General features: G+C 44.7%; 1 protein-coding gene across 2 annotated transcripts; it reads right to left on the bottom strand.

The window, feature by feature from the left end:
- Positions 1–1,337: 1,337 nt before the first annotated feature.
- On the bottom strand, positions 1,338–11,814 carry LOC120316911 (kelch-like protein 31). 2 transcript variants are annotated; one of them, XM_039363069.1, is made up of 3 exons: positions 11,720–11,814; positions 4,336–5,539; positions 1,338–2,361 (listed from the first exon to the last, which is right to left on the bottom strand). In XM_039363069.1, exons 2-3 carry the CDS (start codon positions 5,520–5,522, stop codon positions 1,629–1,631), a joined length of 1,920 nt encoding a protein of 639 aa, XP_039219003.1. In that variant the 5' UTR covers positions 5,523–5,539; positions 11,720–11,814; the 3' UTR covers positions 1,338–1,628. The 2 variants fall into 2 exon arrangements, with proteins under 2 accessions (XP_039219003.1, XP_039219001.1); XM_039363067.1 differs by having other exon boundaries at positions 4,336–5,620; positions 11,720–11,809.
- Positions 11,815–13,795: the final 1,981 nt, after the last annotated feature.

Consider the following 13,795-nt stretch of genomic DNA (forward strand, 5'->3'; position numbering starts at 1 on the left):
GCAAGAAGGAGCAAATTGGTAAATTTTTCATGGAATAGCAGCATTCCCAGGTCAGCTGAGGGATACAAAAAAGACACTGGGTCTTATAAAGCGTGCAGAGAAGAGGATAAGGGGCTTGGAGGCTAAACCACATGAACGGCTGAAGGAGCTAGATATGTTTGTGCTAAGGAAAGCTTCAGGGCGACAAAATAACAGTCTCCCAATACTTGAATGGCTGCGACAGGGAAGAGGGCGTTGATTTATTCTCCAAAGCACCTGAGGGCAGGGCCAGAAGCAATGGGTGGAAGCTCATCAGATCCAACCTGGAAATAAGGAGGAATTTCCTGACAGGGAGAACAATTAATGAGTGGAACAGTTTGCCTGTCGGAATTGTGGGTGCGCCATCACTGGAGGTTTTTAAGAAGAGATTGGACAACCCTGGACTGGATTCCTGACTTGGGCAGTGGGCTGATCTAGAAGATCTCCAAGGTCCCTTCCAGCTCTATGATTCTTTATTAATGGGCTAGAGCAGGGATCTGCAGTCTTGACAACTTTAAGACTTGTGGACTTCAGCTCCCAGCATAGCTGGCTGAGGAATTCTGGAAGCTGGAGTCCACAAAGTCGTCAAGGTTGCAGAACCCTGGGCTAGAGTACTCCAAACAAAACACAACGGAGCTTGCCTTTAACTAAGGGCTGAGGTGTCCAGGAAACTGACCATTCCTTGAAAAGAGCCTCTACCCCCCCCCCCCCAAGGCTTCCCAATTCTTTAAAAATAGGGGCTATTTTGGGGGGAGGATGGGAGAAGATTTCAGATTATAATAAGGAAAAGAGGTCCCTTGCAGAAGTGAAAGGCCTTAAGGTCTGATGAATCAGGTCTGGACATGTTTCAGTTTTCAGTTCCCCAAAGGAGTTATGAAAAGGTCTAGACTAGAGGTAAATCCGAGCATCAAAAAAAAAAAAAGTGTTATTATTGGGACGTGAACCACAACCCACAACAACCTGTGCAATGAGAACTCTCTTCAGCAAACGCAGTGCATCTGTCGCCTTTCCTGCGAAGCCCCCGATTCAGCAAGCCAAATTCCCACAGCTCAACCACCGCTCCGTTTACATCAGTGGTTCTCAACCTTTTTAATGCCGCAACCCCCAACCGGTCGTAAGTCGAGGACTACTCAACCGGTCGTAAGTCGAGGACTACTCAACTGGTGCAGCACCGTTTGCAGAATGGGACTTTTGGCGGGCTCAGCAGGGCAGAGACAGCCTGGACAATTCCTATTGGCTTTTGAAAGCCAATAGAATTAGACTCTATTCAAGAGAGTCTATTCTATTGTCTTTCAAAAGCCAATAGAATAAAAGGGAATAGCACAACTAAGGAAAAGGGGGAAAAAATGGCGGACTGCGTTGTTTGGCGACCCCCGTGAAATGGTCGTTCGACCCCCAATGAGGTCCCGACCCACAGGTTGAGAACCACTGGTCTAGACTAGAGGTAAATCCGAGCATCAAAAAAAAGTGTTATTATTGGGAAGTGAACCACAACCCACAACAACCTGTGCAATGAGAACTCTCTTCAACAAACCCTTTGCATCCGTCACCTTTCCTGCGAAGCCCCCGATTCAGCAAGCCAAATTCCCACAGCTCAACCACTGCTCCGTTTACATGCTCACAGAGGCCGAGGCCACCGAACTAGCTCGGGAGCTGCGGGTGTTCGCCTGAGGAAGGGCAATGGTACAGCAAGAGACCCCCACGGTGCCTTCCAAAAGCTCCCCTTCCTCCGTCCATTCGTTCAAATCGGGGTTGAAGGCGTGAATGGTCTTCTGGTATTTTTTCCCACTTTCGTTCCATCCCCCAACGAGGAGAATTTGCCCACCGAGAGTGGCCACCCCCGCCATGCTCAGGCCAGTGGTCAAGGGGGCCATGAAGCTCCACTGATTGGTGGAGGGGTCATAGCACTCCACTGGAATGACGTCGACCCTCTCCCCGCGGGGGCCCAGCTGGCTGCCCCCCAGAACGTAGGCCCGGTCAGCCAACGTGGCAGCACAGTGCCAACCTCGAGGGGTGCTCAGCCAGCTACAGTCCCGCCAAGAATCCAGGGCAGGGTCGTAGCTGCAGACGGTCCGGGAGTAAGCGTTGTTCACATAGCCGCCGGTCAGCAGGATCTTCCCGTCGATGACCACGCTGGCGTGGCAGCAGCGTGGCAGCTCCATGTTGGCTTTGGGCTGCCAGCTGTTGGCCGAAGGGATGTAGCATTCGATGGAGACCAAGGTGCCTTTGGCGTTGCGGCCTCCGACGGCGTAGAGGTGCCCATTGAAAGCACTGAGGCTGAAGTGAGTCCTCTTGTGGGTCATGTTAGACAAGTGTAGCCAAGTGCCGAACCGCGGATCATACCTGCAGAGAAAGAGAAGGATTGTTCTTGAGCAGTGGTTCTCAACCTGTGGGTCAGGACCCCATTTGGGGTCGAACGACCATTTCACGGGGGTCGCCAAACCACGCTGTCCACCATTTTTTTCCCTTTTCCCTAGCTGTCCTACTCCCTCTTATTGGTGGCCACACCCACTTGGGGGTCACCACAACATGGGGAACTGTATTATGGGGTCACGGCATTAGAAAGTTTGAGAACCACTGTTCTTGAGGATTTGGTGGTATCCTTTGGGGACTCTAGCCATAAGACTTGGCGCAGGAACGTGGCAGATAACAGGAGAGCACTGATGCCAAGATTTGGGAGGGACGCAGGGTCAAAAAAGTCAAGATTGCAAAATTGTATACTTAAAGCCAGCCTCTTTTGATGTGTGTTGTAATGCACGTGAAGAGGGGCTGAGCTTCAGTTGCATGATTGAAGGCTGCCATTTTGATTTCTCTGACCGCCTTCCCAGACACATCTCGATGCAAAATATAAATTCAACCCAATGCATTAGGAACCAGGAAAACAAGATATCCTTGTAGCATCAAGACCCGTGAGTCTCCATCTCAGAAGGTTGAAGATAGGTGGATTTCAACTACTATTGAAGCTATGCTGGCTGGGGAATTCTGGGAACTGAAGTCTACACAGCTTCAATGAGCTAAGACTGAGAAACACTGATCAAGACAGTGATTCTCAGCTGTGGCAACTTCCAAGCGGGAGGACTTCAACTCTCACAATTCTTGCCCATGGCCCTGCTGGTTGTGGAATTCTGGGATTTGAAGTCCCCACACCTAGTTGCCAATACTGGGAAACAGAGATCTAGAGCAGGGGTAGGCAACCTTGGCTCTTTTATGACTCGTGGACTTCAACTCCCAGAATTCCTGAGCCAGCATGGCTCAGCATGGAAACCTCTCCCTTTCCCCTCAGCATGGCTGGCTCAGGAATTCTGGGAATTGAAGTCCACGAGTCATAAAAGAGCCAAGATTGCTTACCCCTAGCCTAGGAGAAACTTTGTTTTAATCAATGTCTCACAAGAGGCCTTGAAAAGATTCCTTAATATATCTTGAAAATTCTCTGGGCTTTTAAAGTCAGACCAAAGTCTATTCAAATGGTTATATTCAAATATTGTTTAAACCATAATGTGGTCTCTTTGGATTTTGCTTAGTGCAGTGATGCTGGTAACAGGCAATGGTCAAAAAATGCAAGATGGTGGCTGTGTGATTGAAAACACTCCCTGAAGACTAGTCTCAGTGACTGTCTTATCTTTCTTTTGCCCTGCTCCTGCCAGATGATGCTGGTATTGCATGAACACAGCCTACTGTTTTCCATAACAAATCATGATTAAACAATGATTTGGTTTCACATGGGAAACATTCATTGGCCTGGCTCACTTAAGGTAATATGGTAAAGTGTAATGCGGTTTGTTTGTTTTTTCACCAGGATGTTACATAAATCAACTATAGGTAGTCCTCCATTTACAACCCTTCATTTAGTGGTCATTTAGAGTTACAACAGCACCGAAAAAAGGGACTTGTGACCATTTTTCACATTTAATGGCCATTGCAGCATCCCCAGGGTCAGCTGATCAAAATTCAGAGGCTTGACAACTGACTCATATTTATGACAGTTGTGGTGTCCCTGGGCACCTTTTGACAAGTCATTGGGGAAGCCAAATTCACCTAACAACTGTGTTACTGTCTTAACAACTGCAGTGATTCACATAACCGTGACAAGGAAGTTTGTCAAATGGGGCCAAACTCATACAGGTCTTAAAAGCAAGCATCAGAATATCTGGTCTCCTAACATGCAGCAGCAGTACCAGACCTTGCTTGGAGATTTGGAAGAGCCAAAGTAGACAGAATGACATCAGATGGAACAATAGTCTGGCCTAGCATTAAATCAACTCCCTATATTAAATCTCTTTGCTGTTCCAAAAGATCTTATTTTGGTATTTGTATTACCTGCATAAATTGCTAATTGCATGTTTTGCTTGGTTCCGGGCGTCGTTTTGATCTTCACCGCCTGCCACGTAAAGGAAGCTATCCATGACGGCGACACATTGGTTGAAACATTTGGTGGGCATCTCGGTCAGCTTAGTCCAGTTCCCTTCTTGATCCCTGTAGCTCACATCTTTGCTGAGGGCCTTCTCCGCAGAACATGGCCGCCCGCCCACCATAAGCAGCACCTTCTGCCCGCCTCGAATTTTTGTTCTTCTGGACTGAAGCTCATTTTGCTGATAAGGGAGCAAATGGTAATTCATCGCATCTACCAGAAGCTTGTGACATTCTGGGTTCTGCATCATACACGGAACAGGCTGGACATAATTGATCAAGTCATGAGCTGGGATCGTGGCGAACCGCACGTTCTTCAGGAGATCTGCCCCACACTTGATCCTCTTGGCATCAAACTCAAGCCATTTCATGGCAATCTGGAAGACCATCACCTCACTAGGGAACTCCAGATGATCGTCCATCAGCAATTCGTTCAAATGTTCAAAGGTGAGTTTCAAAAACTGCTCAGTTTCCGAGAACTCTAGGAAATGTTCCCGGATAAACCTCCTGGCCGCGTCTTTAACCCGACCGAGATTGTATGTGTTTGCCATGTTGGCAACGTACATCCAGTTTTCCACATTCATCTCCTGGATGAGGAAATCGGAGCACATGTTGAGCAGCGCAAACATCTGCAGGTGGCTGGCAGTGGAAATGGTGCTGCCAATGGTATACAAGGAAAGACTCAACTTTCCGGTGTACGCATATGAGATGACAGTGGCCAGGCCCAAGGAGGAGATGTCATTGAGGTCCACTTGCTGAAGGTTGGGGCCCTTTTTCAGCTGGTTTTTGAAATAGGCACTGCAGGAGGACATCACCAATTTGTGAACTCTGAACGACTTGGTTTTGGTAGCAATTGTGAGATCGCAAAGGAAGTGCTCTTGTTGCAGGGAACTCATCTCCATCAGCATGTTGGTTCCGTGGCTTGGGTTGGTGACTTCCGTGGCAGTGCAAAGGAAGCCATCGGAACCGTTTTCAAACAAGCTGTCCAGTTGATGATGGTGGTCAATGTCAAGAGAAGGATCTTCGACTAGGGTGACATTAACAGTCTCTCTCTTCGCCGGCTTACTCTTTTTGGAGCTTTTCTTCTTGGGGGCCATTGGGGCAAAAGGGCGGCCTGTAAGTTGATATCAAGAAGTTGCTTGGTCAAGGAAGACACATCCTACCCAGTCTATGCCAGCCGTCTCCAAACTGCGCCCTGCAAGGTTGGTTTAATTAAGGACAATATTATTGTGCGTTTTCCCTAACAAAAATCAAAGCAGTGCAAGGTAGTCCTCGACTTATCACCACAACTGAGCCCCAAATGTCTGTCGCTAAGGGAGCCATTTGTTCAGTCAGTTTTGCCCCATTTTACGGCCTTTCTTGCCACAGTTGTTAAGGGAATCGCTGTAGTTGTTAAGTTACTAACGGTGGCCGTTAAGCGAATTTGGCTTCCCCACTGACACTTTGCTTGTCGGAAGGTCGCAAAAGGTAACCGGGCAACACACACACACACACACACACACACACACACACACACACACACACGGGACACAGCAGCCGTCATAAATATGAGTCAGCTGCCAAGCATCTGAATTTTGATCACGTGACCGTGGGGATGCTGCAACAGTTGTATATGTGAAAAAAACAGTCATAAGTCACTTTTCGGTGGTGTTAGAACTTTGAACAGTCACTAAATGAACGGTTGTAAGTCGAGGACTACCTGTACACAGGATATCAGCAGAAATAAAGTTAGGTGGGCTTTTGCAGAAACAAGAGATTCCTTAGAGCAGGGGTCGTCAAACTTGCCTCTTTTATGACTTGTGGACTTCAGCTGCCTGGCTGAGGAATTCTGGGAGTTGAAGTCCACAAGTCATAAAAGAGCCAAGTTTGAAGACCCATGGCTTAGAGAGAATCTGGTCTTGAGCTGCTCAGGGTCTCATCAGTTAATTTCACAATCAGCACCTTGACAAAAACTTGGCAGATAATTGGCAGCTTCTAGATCAGTGGTTCTCAACTTTTTTAATGCCACGACCCCCAACCGGTCGTAAGTCGAGGATTACTCAACTGGTCGTAAGTCAAGGACTACTCAACTGGTGCAGCACCGTTTGCAGAATGGGACTTTTGGCGGGCTCAGCAGGGCAGAGACAGCCTGGACAATTCCTATTGGCTTTTGAAAGCCAATAGAATTAGACTCTATTCAAGAGAGTCTATTCTATTGGCTTTCAAAAGCCAATAGAATAAAAGGGAGTAGCACAGCTAAGGAAAAGGGAAAAAAAATGGCAGACTGCGTTGTTTGGCGACCCCCGTGAAATGGTCGTTCGACCCCAAATGGGATCCTGAGCCACAGGTTGAGAACCACTGATCTAGATACACCAATTAAAGCAAGGGTCTTCAGACTTGGCCCTTTTATGACTTGCGGACTTCAACTCCCAGAATTCCTCAGCCAGCATGCCTGGCTGAGGAATTCTGGGAGTTGAAGTCCGCAAGCCATAAAAGGGCCAAGTTTGAAGACCCCTGCACTAAAGTCCTCCTCTGACAACAGCACCCAGAATTCCCAGCCATCCTATTCAAACCTGGGAATTTTGAGACAGAAAGTAGTGTATCAAACATCTGGAGTGGGAAGTGGAAAAGGCTGATCTATATTACATTGTTGAATCTGGGAAAGAACATATCATGATATTGTCACAACATATCATTATATTTGTCCCTGGCCCTAATGAGACTCCACCATTTTTGCTTGCCTTGGTTCAGTTCAGAAGAGGTGCTTCATAACATACAGGACCATGAATGCAGCACCTGTCCATCTCATTAAAGCAACTGCGTCTACTTCCAGTGTTCTTTTCAAATGCATTGATAATACAATAGGCCAGGGGTCTTCAAACTTGGCCCTTTTATGGCTTGTGGACTTCAACTCCCAGAATTCCTCAGCCAGGCTAAGGAATTCTGGGAGTTGAAGTCCACAAGTCATAAAAGGGCCAAGTCTGAAGACCCCTGCAGTAGGCAATATTTGCATATTGCACATACTCTGATTGTGGGTTAACTGAACCACGAATCAATTAAGCATGAAATCCTGGGAATGTTTATGTAATACACTAGCTATCTGATGTGGTTTGCAACTACGGATGCAAACCAGCTGTGCTGGTAGGAGGTAAAACCTTGAAAGAAGGGAGAAGATATGCTAGCAAGGGAACCATCAGATAAGAAACAGCATCTGGATAATGAGTGGGACAAGAGACCCTCCTTCCCCCCCCCCCATAGTAAAGGACACAGCGGCAGAATTGTGTTTTCAGACTTGCAAGATTTTACAACAAAGTAGAATGCGCTCATCCGGGTCATGTTTCCTGTCTGGTCTACCTGGTTAGGATGACACTGGCTGGGTTTATCTCAGTCTGCTACATCTGGACTGGGGGAACTGCATTCGGTCCCAAACTAAGTTATGTAGGGAATCCTGTCCTCTGCAGAGGAACATTGGCCTGATGGAGTCCCCAGCTGTTCCTCAGCTGTTTCTCTCCTCCTCCCCTTTTCAGATTGCTGAGCTACTGGGTAACAGACCTGTTTGTAGCAGGACAGAAATAGCCAAGTCGCATTCTCCCCTCCGAGCTGGGCATAAAGATCAGGTTTCTGGACGGTTAAGCAATCTATCATTCTTAGAATAGGAGGGGTGGATGAAAGGAACAAGAAGTAAATCACTCTTGCCTTTCCAGGCTAGGGTTGCCAATGTTTGCTGCTTGTCTTTGCAACTATGCCTTTAAGGGAAAGGTGAGGCACCGGCATCAGGCGGTGTTAATATTGATTATCCCTCCAGATATGCAGAATGGGGCTTCCCTCTGCTGCTGGAAGGACAGACTGCACCGGTGGACAGGATATTGCCTCTGATTTGCCAAAGGCAAAAACACACTTCTTTGATGAAACCCAGATTGGGCTACTGCAGGATGAGTCAGTTGGGGCTGCCCTTGAAGACTGTTGGAAGGCTACACCTGGGTTTCACCTCTAATTGCCCGAAGCCTTTTTTGGTCAGACCAGGTGACTGCAGTAGTATTTAGCCGGCATTTTGACCCGAAGGGCTCAGTTGAAATTTGGGAGTGGTAGAAGGTTGCTAGTTCCTATGAAGGTTTGGTAAGAGCTGCTTGGTATCTCACCACCTTTCTGTTGGGTTCCCCCCCCCTTTTTTTCCCCATGTGGGAGCCTGTTCTGGTTTCTCTCCTGCCTAAAACACTTTTTAAAAAATTGGATAATGCTGCTTTTTCTTTTTGAAATGAGTTAATAGTTGGTTTTGTAAAACTTACGTTTTATAGCGTTTGGTAGTTTTATTGAACTTGATAACTGCTCTTTCCTCTCTTTCTGGGGTTAGACTGAACCATAAGCAAGCCAAGTTAGTTTATAACAGTGGTTCTCAACCTTTTTAATGCTGTGACCCCCAACCGGACATAAGTCAAGGACTACTCAACCGGTCGTAAGTCGAGGACTAGTCAACTGGTGCAGCACCATTGGCAGAATGGGACTTTTGGTGGGCTCAGCAGGGCAGAGACAGCCTGGACAATTCCTATTGGCTTTTCAAAGCCAATAGAATTAGACTTTATTCAAGAGAGTCAATTGGCTTTCAAAAGCCAGTAGAATAAAAGGGAGTAGCACAGCTAAAGAAAAGGGGAAAAAAATGGCGGACTGCGTTGTTTGGCGACCCTGTGAAATGGTTGTTCGACCCCAAATGGAGTCCCAACCCACAGGTTGAGAACCACTGGTTTATAATCATGGTGTACAAATACAGGTTTGAGTAAGCCATGGTTTAGCTAACTCTGGGTAAGTCTATGGTATAAATGCAGTTTCTGTTTAAATATGGCTGCTGTAAGACATTTTAGTATTACTTTTCCCTGAGTGCCTACAACGAATTACTTTACAGTAGCCTTTTCCATTTCTACCTAATAGTATGACCTGAAAAATGCACTGTAAAATGGAACCATAATTCATAGTTAACAAACCTTGATGGCTCAATTTGCATAATGCTGAAGGAAACATGGTACAATGTAACGGACCAGAATGGTTATGCAACATACTAAGATACAATGGATGCATTTGTATTCTGTGGTAAAGTTGGTTAGTTTTAATGTTGGTTAAAGGTGTTGGAGGTTTAGGTGAACCTATTAAGTGTGAATAGTTCAATGTTATGCAAATATAGAAAATTGGATAACTTAAAATTGGATAATGATGGATAAGCATGTCAACTGAAAACTTGTTGGGTTGGGTTTAAATGGGCTTATCTATGATGCTGTCTAAATTTTATTTTGTGTGAACACAAAAAATGAAGTCAAAAGTGTTTGCTCAGAGATAAAATGGCTAAATTGCATTTTTTAAACAGGATAAATATTAAGTTTGTAAAAATAATTGTAGCACAATGAATTACATTAGATTTAGTTGTTGCTTTGGTTTTGCAAGCAAGCTGGAATCAAACCTCCATTAGGTTCTCAAGAGCTCATGAATGTATATGGCAGATTTATTCTAGATTTATTTCCAGATTAATGAATATATTCTGTTATCTGCAAGATGAATACCATTAGTATATCTTAGTAGTAGACTGAACAAACCCTTGTAACATTAAGTCTCCAGAACATAGAAAATATAATAAAGAGCCTGTGTATGCATAACTGCCTTTCTTAGGAAAACGTGAACTACCTATATTTTTAAACTACGAATTTCTGTAAGGGATAATTTGTAATTTATGGCATCAAGTAACCCACTCTTCACTAAATGTGTAGGCTACATAGTAAGGTGGGAGATATACTAGCTTAAAAAAATGTTCTTATAGAGCACCCTTTTCCAAGGTGGAGCCTCCAGGCTGCAACTCCTATTGCCTACTCTATATCTGGGGAGAGGCAGTTCCAGCCACCCCACCCCCCAAAAGGTTATCTAGTTGGTGAAGTTGTTATCAGCCAAGGTTCTGAGCATCTATCTTAGGTCTTCCTTACCTAGCAAAATGGCACATTTGGAAAAGGAGATCTAACTTGTTTAACAAAATAGACTTTGTCTTTAATTCCAGCCTAATTATCTTTGAAAATGAGTAATGAGTAAGTCTCATTAAAACCAGGTGTCCTCTATGCAATCTATTCAGGTTACTATTTTATATGTAGCTAAGAGGAAGGCCCTCTAAATTCCATGGGGCTTATTTTGAAAAAAAAAATAGGGGTAGGATTATGCTCTTCGTTTGCACCTGACTTTCAACTATTCTAGCTGCACGATCCCTATCAGTAGCAAACAATTAATGAAGATTAATTACACTACAGATCATTACAAATATTCATATACTGTATATATTTGTGTGTATTTAGTACAAATTATGCATTCAATATTATGCATAGGCTCTGTTGTGGTAGATTATACTCCATAACTTTCAAAAAAGATTCTTCCTTCTTGATTCAAGGTATGTGATAGAAACACATTCTGGGGGATGAAATGAACTGTACACCAGTACTAGGGATCCTCACATTTATTCTGCGCATGCTCCAGAACTATCAAGCAGTATTTTAAGAATTCTACATTACATATACTTGCTGCTTTCTATGATCCACTGTAGGTACATATCTTGGCAAATTCTTCGCTCTTAGGGGTCTCTTTTTGTTCTTCACACTATTTTAGCTAACAAAATTTAACATCCCAAATTAGATTAGTTAACCAGTTTTATGCGGATCTTTTTTAAAGGGGAGAATCCCTTTGGTCAAATCCACAAGCTAAACTTTTAAAGTGCAGACTCAAGATCACCCACCCACATGGCAGAGTGATCTGCGTCAACAGATACCAAGAACTGCTAGGTGATACTTTAGCTTCACAAGGGATGAAGTTAGATCAGGCCAAGATCTGCATACTGTAATCCAGGATACTTTGGAAGCAGCCTGGCCATTTGCAAGTCTGGGGTGATTGGCCAGAAATTAACCCCTGATGAGTCTATTTCTAGATTGTTTCTCACCTGTGCCCACCTGTGGAATAAGCCACACTCTCATCCCCGCTATTCACCACACACACACACACACACACACACACATTCATGTATATATAGATAAAGATGTAGATATAGATATACATACATACCCTCCAGAGAAAAAGTCTGAGGTTTAACCACCACCTCTAAGCTTTGACATGTACTTTTCTCTTTTTAAACCTTCGCAACTGATATCTTTTTCACAGAATGACTTCTGTTACCTGCTCAGTAACAGCTCAAGAGACTTGGAAGCCACCTCCCAACTCCTAGCAAAAAAAGAATATGGAAAAAGAGCATCTGGGCTCATTCACCATCTGGGCTCAGAAGCGCCACTGCCTTTCAACTTACCTGGAAATGGAGGATGACCCAGGAGAAGGAAAGGATCTGATGCCCGTCTGCTCCACGCGTTGGATGATCCTGCTGGTTCCAGCAGAAGCCTTGAAATGTGGCAGTGCCCCTCCTCCCTTTTTCCCAATGCAGCCTGGCCAGCTGACCATCCTTCTCATATCGCCTGTTCCCCTGGCTGGATGTTTGTGACGCAGAGAGATGCCTGATAGGGCTGGAAAGAGAGAAGGCCAAGCGTCCACTTCAGCTTCCAGAATCCAGATGGCTTTGATCTGCTCTGGGCTGGACTGACGGATGGAAGGGAAGGAGGATAAACTTTGCAGAAGGAACTGCTTCCTTTCTCATTTCCACCACCTGCTCTCCGGGAGCCTGAGGCCAGCTAATTTTCTAGTGTTTACCCCAACCTTTTTTATTTGCTATGAAAGCCACTTCAGCTGTTTCTCTCGACTTCAGCAATGTGAAGATGGGTGGACTTCAACTCCCAGAAGTTCCCAGCCAGCTATGCTGACTGGTGAATTCTGGGAGTTGAAATCCATCCATCTTGAAGTTGTTGAGGTTGAGAAACAGCACCCTACATAAATGCAGGGATGTATATGTTCCTGCACAAAAGTTTTTGTTCTTTCAACTGATCGCTCTTTTGGGAGTTTCCATAGACTTCATTCAACTGTGACTTTCTCAGTTTTTGACTTCGTCTGCAAGAGTATGCGTAATATTAACAATGACCTACTTTACAGAGATATTGTAAGACATTCTGAGTTTGTATCAGTATAGTACATGTACCTCTGAGAGTGTTCTGGGGAGAGGGATAGGCAATACCTCAGTGGCTTATAGAATAGACTCTCAATTAGAGATGCTCCATGACAATGTCTTGCTGAAAATACTGTAGTATCTGAGCGTGCATGGAGCAAAACACACAAGTTCCCCTTGTGTTCTATTGAACAAGGGCTAATTGTCCAGAACTAACTAGCAAGAAACACTGCATGTGGCACAGATACAGCAAAAGCTGTTTTACACCTTCTTTGTATTGCTAAATATCTTATGTAAAAACATTGGATCCAAGCTGTCAGGGGCAACAGAAGTTAATGTCTGTGGGCTCCTCTATATCTACATATTGTATCAAATGGCTTTAATTTCTTGGTGTTTTGCATAATACTGTTGACCTAGAAAACGGGTAGCACGATGGATGCACATGTATGCTTGTTGTAAAGATTTAGTGCCCTTGTCTGCGACAAAGCAAAGTGGCAGAGTCTAAAAGCTGCTTTGTACTGTCAGTTTCAGGCTGTGTAGGGGAGTGATATTTTTGAATGCAGTCTTCTTTCTAGATTCCTTATGCAGAGGGGGAAAAAATGCATCAGGTTCCACGGAATAAGCCAGGCAGAGCAGAGTTATTAACTCTCATAACTTCTTCACAAGTTCCTTCAGCGTACAGGTAGTCCTTGACTTACAACCACAACTGAGCTCAAAATATCTGCTGCTAAGCAAGACAATCAAGTGAACTTTGACCCCATTTTATGACCTTTCTTAACACAGTTAAGGGAACCCAGATGTTCAGTTAGTAACACGGTGTTTAAGTGAATCTGGCTTCCCCATTGACTTTGCTGATCAAATTATCACAAAAGGGGATCACATGACCCAGGGATACTGCAGCCGTCATGAGTCAGTTGTCAAGCGTCTAAATTTTAATTACATGACCATGGGGATGCTGCGATGGACATGTGAAAAACGGTCACAAGTCATTTTTTCAGTGCTGTTGTAACTTTGAACGGTCACTAAATGAACTCTAGTAAGTTGAGGACTACCTGTATTGGAAGTCATGACTCTATTGTTTTTTTTATGGAAGATTGTTATCTTTTCTCTTCACGCAGCCTGAAAAGAGACCATGGGAACATTCAACTACTAAAGGCAGGGGTAGTCAACCTTGGCTCTTTTATGACTCGTGGGCTTCAACTCCCAGAATTCCTGAGCCAAGGTTGACTACCTCTGTACTAGACGATCTCTCCTTGAGCAGAATTGGCATCCAAATCTCAAAGAGCTCTGTTGTTTTGGATCAAGGAGCACACATCACATCTTGCAGCAGTG

The sequence above is a fragment of the Crotalus tigris genome, unplaced genomic scaffold (assembly GCF_016545835.1).
Source record: "Crotalus tigris isolate CLP2741 ecotype Arizona unplaced genomic scaffold, ASM1654583v1 scf7180000019504.1669754, whole genome shotgun sequence".
Classification (NCBI taxonomy): domain Eukaryota; kingdom Metazoa; phylum Chordata; class Lepidosauria; order Squamata; family Viperidae; genus Crotalus; species Crotalus tigris.